The sequence below is a fragment of the Haliotis rubra genome, unplaced genomic scaffold (assembly GCF_003918875.1).
Source record: "Haliotis rubra isolate DU_JTF1 unplaced genomic scaffold, ASM391887v1 Scf216, whole genome shotgun sequence".
NCBI lineage: Eukaryota > Metazoa > Mollusca > Gastropoda > Lepetellida > Haliotidae > Haliotis > Haliotis rubra.
The window spans coordinates 1,228,251-1,236,108 of NW_025766181.1; the positions used below are offsets into that span (position 1 = coordinate 1,228,251).

General features: G+C 41.3%; 1 protein-coding gene across 1 annotated transcript; it reads left to right on the forward strand.

Moving 5' to 3' along the window:
• Positions 1-395: 395 nt before the first annotated feature.
• Positions 396-5,528, forward strand: LOC124276964. Its single transcript, XM_046712618.1, has 4 exons — positions 396-762; positions 1,473-1,563; positions 2,381-2,578; positions 4,723-5,528. Exons 1-4 carry the CDS (start codon positions 460-462, stop codon positions 4,944-4,946), a joined length of 816 nt encoding a protein of 271 aa, XP_046568574.1. The 5' UTR covers positions 396-459; the 3' UTR covers positions 4,947-5,528.
• Positions 5,529-7,858: the final 2,330 nt, after the last annotated feature.

The following is a 7,858-nucleotide window of genomic DNA, read 5'->3' on the forward strand; positions in this document are numbered from 1 at the left end:
AAAGTACAGATTCTAGTACTTTTGTTGGCTTGTGTCCTATCCGGCATTCGAACCCACTACCTCAGATTCAGGCACCTAATCGCTAGCACACAGAGCGAGCCATCTTACCTACTGTGCAAAGCGTGGTGGCAGAGTGTGACCCAACCCAGTATAAGTGTATGTACTTTACTGAAAAGGGGTAATATAAACTTGTTGATAGATATATTCTCGTGTTTGAAACCAACGCGCTCCCTATGGCCTTCCTGTCAGTGGCGGTAGATATCACTTTTTTTCCAGACATGTAAATCGTCAACCAACCCAGCCAATATTGATCAGAATCTTTGATCGACTCGTGATGGTGGCGTCGTATTTGTGGCCATTCAGTGCAGCAACAGACAGTGTCAGGAGCTTGACAGTATCCAGCGGAGCACAGCGTCCATAGATAAAGATACTGTGTCATCAAGCTGCTAACTGTACAAAATGACAGTAATTTTCATGTTAAGTTTCATACTAACTTACATGCGTCCAGTTCAGTTATTTTGTTTTAATGAAACTAGTGTCCTAGAAGACGGCTTCTATTTGGGAAACAGTTTATTTGGCATCATTGAGGGAAGGGTGGTTGTGCGGGAGTGTGCTTTTGAATGTTACGCTCATTCTGGTTGTTCTTCATTCGGATTCGAACCTGGGCTTCACCTGTGCCACCTTCACATGGAAAACAGTTCTACGACCCAACTTTCGCGGAAACAACGCTGGAAACACAGTGATATTTCTTGGTGGCCAAAGGTAACAGTCTTGTTATCTTTATAGTGTTTGAGGTTTTTGTGACTATAGTATGCATAGTGGAATTTGAATCCACAATCGCAAGTTTTGTTATAAAGTAAAAATGCATCCCTAAACCATTCGAAAATTACGTCAGATTCCGTATTTAAGTGTTGATGTGTTTCTCGTGAGTACTTTAAGGTTGGGAGAACTATGGTGACTTAATGTCGTGAGCTAAAGTAGATCAATAGAGAGATCAATGGTGACTGTATGTCTCCAGTTACAAGGAAAATGAATTAAACAGTCGTCATGAAAGACAGAAGGTATTGATCCTACAATGAAATAATCGACGGGACGACTACCGGTCACTGCTGCCAGGTATTTTTTTCCAATTACGTCACACATGAGTTCAAGGTCAGATATAGTTGTTAACGAATCAAAACGATATGTTGGGAACATGTGACCAAGATCAGGCTAGGTTCGGAAGATGTCAAAATTTATGATATGACCGCTATGTGCGTGCGTGCGCGTGTGTTAACTGGAAGACCGGGAATTACTAAGGGAGATAACTCAAATCACACTTCTTTTTGGAATATGGCCACTACAACGGTGAGTATTTTACCGGCGCTTCATTCTTTCGCTGCCACCGACAATAACGACAGCACAATCTACAGCAATCTCTGATCACATAACACTATGGTTTTAGCTTATACGTTTTATTTTTGTTTTCAAAGGAGCTTATGGGTCCGTGTGCAGATCACACGTGTCCATCAGGGAGGCGATGTAGTGTGCATCGTGTGACTAGAGCGCCGTTGTGTTTGAAAGGTAGGACTTTGTGCTGTTCATAGAAACACCGTAGATTTAGAGATAGGAATATAATGGTACCTTTCTCACTACTTATTAAAAGTTCAGGGATGCAGCTCTCCGACATCAACCCACCAGCACATGTGTGATTATGACAGACATAATGATCATAATCAAAATCAGAATCATCAGAATTCGAACCTACAGCGTAAATGGTACCTACTCAATGACGCAACCGTCATGACGCAAACAGCGTAAATGGTACCTACTTAATGACGCAACCGTCATGACGCAAATCCAGTATTTACTTTTTGAGTATTTTCTTTGATGATTATTGTGGGCACCGACGTAGAGGTAACAAAACAAAAATAGCTGACCTCCATTTATAGTTGGGGTGGTGGATTAGCCTAGTGGTTAAAGCGTTCGCTTGTACAGCGGAAGACCCGGCTCGATTCCCCACATGGATACAATGTGTGAAGTCCATTTCCCCAGACTAGATATTGCTTAAATATTGCTAAAACGACGTAAAACCATACTCACTCACACTATTTTACAGATATTCCAACATGAATATTCATCGCCATATTGCTCCGATTTTTTTGGGCGGAGGCATTTCGGTGTGTCCTAGTCGGTATTTCACTATATAACTCTCGTTTTGGCAACCTTATTTCTATTTGATGCAAATGTAATTTCGAATTATGCATATCGCTAGAGCGCTGGAAATATGTGTCTATATGCATGTAGTACATTCCATATCAACTAAAGTTTGGATTGTAGAAAATTATTTTTGAAGATTTCTGTTTAACTACTTCAAATATCTGGCTTCCTTATACTGCAGATAATGTCTACCAACCGGATGTATGTTCTGAAGAACCTCTTCTCAACGCAGTCTGCAGTTCTGAATCCAAGCTGGCAGGAGGTGTGAGGTCATGTACCTGTCACACAAACTACAGAGATGTAACGCTGGACGTCGTCAGTGTCAACAACACCTGCATGGCCGATGGCAGCTGGACTCAACCTTTGATTAACTGCACAGGTACGTTACAACACGATTATGAATCATTTTGCTCTCAGTCAATTACATTTGTATTAAGAGGGTTATTTGTGCAGAAATTTTAAATATACAAGAAAATTAGAATATGGGCACACGAATTATTGGTGATAACATGGTGATAAGTCTGCCCAGAGTCGGTCAGTTGTGGAGAAGCTTTCTGAGAAACCATTGCATCGTGTGTACATGCAGTGTGTGGAACAGAACAATAATCCAACCGACTCCTTCGCCTGGATGAAGTCCAGGCTTTTCCTAAAAATAAAACCGAGGGCTTTTTCTTTGCTGCTTAGGACCAGTCACTTCCCACTCGCAATCCCCTAAATGTGATTCTTAAAGAAAATATCACAATTTGAAATGCCGACTGTGAAATGGATTTACAGAGACTGTTCAACACCTTGAGTGGATGCGCTTCCTTGGCACAATCTTAAAAGGCATGATGCCATGGTTCGTTGCTTCTACTACCGTCTTCGCCATGCCTGTTGCTTTGACTACGAGGTCCATCCATGGTGCGACCCTGAACATGTCCTGGACGTCAGGGAAAATAATGTTTTTAAACGTTTTTGGAATAGGTCCATATTCAGCCTCAGCAGAATTCCGGCCAACATGCCTGATCTTGTCCTTATTGATAAATATATATTTCATTTCATTGAGTTTTCTGTCCCTTTTGACAACGACATGATTGGCAAGATTCAGGAAAAGCATGCTAAATATGCGGACCGCACCTTGTTTAAGAACTGTTTCGTTTGCATGACAAGTACACTGTCGTCAATCTCCTCGTCGTTCTCGGTGACCTTGGTTTGGTACCTCCTGTTCTCTTGGCGCAGATCAGGAGTGTACCGGGTTCGCCACCGGGAGCACAGCCCTTCTGACACTCTGGGTAACGCAGAAGGCTGCAGTGTTGAGGAGTCTACATATTCTCCGGAAAGTTCTTGGTGGGTTCGACTGGGCAGTGTTTTCTAGGAGAAGTCCCATTCGCGGTCTGGGCTGCGTGTAGAGGGGTCAAGGGCCCTGAGCTGATGATGAGCCTTACCAGCCTGACTGTGCCAGGATCACCCGAACCCTATTCGATGCATTTTAATTATAATCTTGTTAAACCTAATAATAACAATGTCTAATTATTAAGTGTCTGTTTCAATGCACTTATGCATGCTCAAAGCGATAAGATAACACCTTGTATAAGTTAGGCTGGATGGAAAAGTGAAAACAAAGATTTTCGTTCAGGACCAGTCACTTCCCCAAACCATCAATGTGTGATTTTACTTAAAATGTAAATACTGTATGTATTGTATGTAAAGTATATTATTGTGTAATGAATACAACGAGGCTACCCTGACCCTTGCCAGTAGATGCTTAACGTTAATACACTAACTGTTGGTTGTTATTTGTGTTGTTAAACGGCACACTCAACAATATTCCAGCTATATGGCGGTGGTCTGTCTGGACCAGACAATCCAGAGACCATCGTCATGAGCATCGATCTACCACTATCGATTGGATGACATGTGTCAACCATGTCAGCGAGTCTGACCACCCGATCCCGGTAGTCGCCTCTTACGACGAGCATGGGTTACTGAAGATCAATTCTAACCCGGAACTTCACAGGTGCACACACACTGTATCTTAAGTGGCATGACGGCGTATCTTGATAAATTTCTTACAGTCTTTGCCATGCTTGTGGCTTTGACACCGAGGTCCATTCATTGTACGACCTAGAATATGTAGAGGACTGTACAAAAGGCCTCAAAAGGAAAAGTTCACAACGATTCCAAGCCAACGCACCTGACATTGTCCTCTTTGATAAAACTTTTGAAATAATTGATGTTATGCTGAATTTGCTGTCTCTTTTGAAAGTAATATCATTGACAAAATTGTAGAAAAACATGGCAAAACCTCGCGCCTGAAGTACCAAGTTGTCCGACTCCTCTTTGTTCCCGGTGCCTTAGGTTTGGTACATCCCAATCTACTGACGCAGATCAAGTGTCGTGGGAGCAAGGGTACCTGAGCTGAGCCTACCCAGCCTGACTGTGTCAAGACCCCCAAACTTCTCTCCGCTGCGTTTTGCTTTAATCTAAAACATAGTAATAAAATGAAAGACAATGGTAAGAAGGCTCAAATTGTTTCATTTCCAGGTCCTTACATCAGACTGACCACGCCCAGTATCGGTACGTACACATTCCAACAGATATCAACAAGCAATCTTCAAACTATCACTGGCGGCACCTCTACCCTGGTATTTCTGGTCAAGACGTGCCACGATGCCAACTTTGCCCTGCACACAAATCCCAACACGAATACTATTGCTACGTATGAGGTGGTTTGGTGGGTTTGGGAACCAGAAGTCCGTTATCCGTGAATGCCTGCTATGCACAGTCATGGAAGTTTATGTTGAATCATCTATTGTATCCTGCAACGAGTACAGGCCATTTTGGCTCAGCTGGAAGAATGGCGTCATCTCTGCAGGGAAAGGCCTAGTTGCCGGAAACCAGACATTTATGCAATGGACCCCAACTAGCCCCATTGTCATCAATCACGTTAGCATCAGCACATATATTAATAATCCTGGCACGTGGCTCTTCCTACAGCAATAAGATTCCTTAATATATACCTTCATTATATTCTAAACAGTAAGAAACAACTGTCTGATAACCCGCGTACATGCATATTGTAATCCCATCGTCGGGCTGTGACGTCATAGATGCGAGACGACGGCCATTTCCCTCTGTTTACAGTGCTTGTATCTAATTGTTTGAACTTCATTCTAGAAGTTGGTGAGTCAAAAATGAAACATAACTACATGGATGACAACTTCTTGCTTATTGCATAGAGCCGATTACATACCATCGGCATTTGAAGAATTATTCAAACTATAGACTCTGCCAAAGCATCCTCTCAACTTGTTGTTACTTTAATCCCCCTTGTTTATTGTCGTATATTTGGAGTATGATTACACAATGTCATTTAGACAGTGGTCAAATGTAACATATGTTACATTTGACCACTTTCTAAATGGCATTGTATATCAGAGGATAGTATGCACCAAAATGTACATTGTGAGTTTGAAGAGCGAGTAATAGGTGCTCTTGAAGAGATAGATTTTCAAAAGAGATTTGAAACTTATGAGAGAATCAGAAAGTTTAATGTTGACAGGTAGAGAGATCAACGGACATGTTGGAAAGATGGCTTGGACGAATAAAGCTAAGCGGATCTTGGGGACTGTTAACAGGAGCTGGTTCTGGGATCGAAGAGTTCTGGTTGGGGTGTATTCACAGCTGAGATCCTTAAGATCAGCTGGCGCAAGGTGATATATTGGTAAAAAGAACATGATCGATTGTTCCTCTACTAGAGGCCGGAGCTGTTTGAATAGTGCTTGACTGAAGGGAACGTTGTCACGCGAGGAGGTTTTTGTCATGCTGAATCTTTAAGCATTGATCTGAATATATAACATACGAGGCGGTCCAAATTGTCTCTTTAATGTGTAGTTCAGATTTTAATAATTAACTATGCTGTAACAACTATTTATGTTTGTTTGTTGATTAACGCTGAACGCAATATTCCAGAGATATGGCGGCGGTCTGTAAATGGTCGAGCCGGTACAAGACAATCCAGTGATCAACATCACGAGGATCGATTTAAGCAAATGGGATACAATGACATGTGTCAAGTGTGTCAGCGAGCCTGACCACCGACCCCGTTAGTCGCCTTTACGACACTCATGGGTTGCTGAAGACCAATTCTAAGCGGCTCTTGCAACTGCCAGTACTTCTAGTGTAAATGTGGGTCAGAATGACACGTCCTAATCGCTTTACACGCGGTCATGCACAACATGTTAAACGGACAGTCAGTATTCGTTATATTCAGAGTGAGAATAGTTTTACACCGATTTTTTGCAATATTCAAGCAATATCACTGCATGGGGACACCAGAAATGGGTTTACATATTGTGTCAGTGTTGGAATCGAACCCGATCCTGCAGCGTGACGAGCGAACGCTTTAACCACCAGACTACCTTACAGCACCACATTCAGAAAGATTCTGTTGATATTAAAATAAATATTCCTCACAGAGAAGAAGGGAGATGACATTTCGATCTCACGTAAATATTTTCACGCATGAACACAAATGTACTTTATGTCCTTTTGCCATTGTTACGCGACTTTAGCGTCTAAATAGGTTAGTTTCGTCACAACTTGTGAACCGTGAGGGGTCGAAATATTCAACGTCAATGCTTATAGGAATTGAATGTCATCAGCATTAACAAATTACGTTTCTAAGAGTGAAATACCCAAGAGCCTTGCTATGCGCCGTGTCAAAACAAACGTGATTTCTGTCTTTGTTGAGACAGTTGTTACGTGAATGAGTGAGTTAATGATTCAATGTTATTTCACCCTTGTAGCGAAGAACGATAAATTAAACAAACCAACTCCTAGTAGTTTCTGCTTTTCAAGAGATGTCTTATAATATTGATATTCTACAATTATCCGACATTGATTTCTTCTCTGTGAAACTTGAAATGGCCTCCAAGCACAGTGTCATTATCTCGACCATACAAAGGATTCGTATTGGGAAGATCGTTTATGTACACTAAGCAACCATGATGTAATGGGAGACGAGTTTCATTACAACTTTCGATGTGAAGCTCTTCTCCCAACCAGATTAGTGTATATTCCAGGCGCGAAACCAGACATTTTTTTCGTGTAAGCCAGATAGGTTGCAAGCTTTATATCTTGATTGTATTGAGGGCTTGCCATCCCATATAGCAACAATCATGTGTAAACGCGGGCTTCTTTTAATAATGGTAGCTACGCCCCTGTATTCCCAAACTATATTATCAATACCCAAATGTATATTACTTTTGTGAACTTTTTACACCTAAAGGCACAAAAGAACTGAAAAGCCTGACTACATTCATTAATATTTTACAAATCCCGTTAAGACATATATGTAGTTCTTAAGACGCATGTAGTAGGTTTAATATATCTATTTTTATTTTATTTTTGCTCTTGTACCAGGGTAGGTGGTGACTGAGTGAATAAAGATTGATTCATTGATTGACTGACTAACATGTAATTTCACTCAGAATCACCCGGGGAGGACTGTTTAAATGTATGTAGCGTGCCCGTTTGAGCGTGTATCTATACAACAGATCATGAATATATACTCTCCATCAGCATATACTCTTAAAAATAAGTAGGGGGTATTCTGAAATGGTTTAACATTTCCAACATTATAAAAGATAGTAGTTTCCAGTAATCGTGGCGTGATAAT

Bases quoted from the DNA above. Each gene is read 5' to 3' on its own strand.
- LOC124276964 (XM_046712618.1), top strand. From the start codon at position 460: ATGACAGTAATTTTCATGTTAAGTTTCATACTAACTTACATGCGTCCA. The intron at 763-1,472 runs GTAACAGTCTTG...TTGTTTTCAAAG, and splicing joins ATATTTCTTGGTGGCCAAAG to GAGCTTATGGGTCCGTGTGC. The intron at 1,564-2,380 runs GTAGGACTTTGT...CTTATACTGCAG, and splicing joins AGCGCCGTTGTGTTTGAAAG to ATAATGTCTACCAACCGGAT.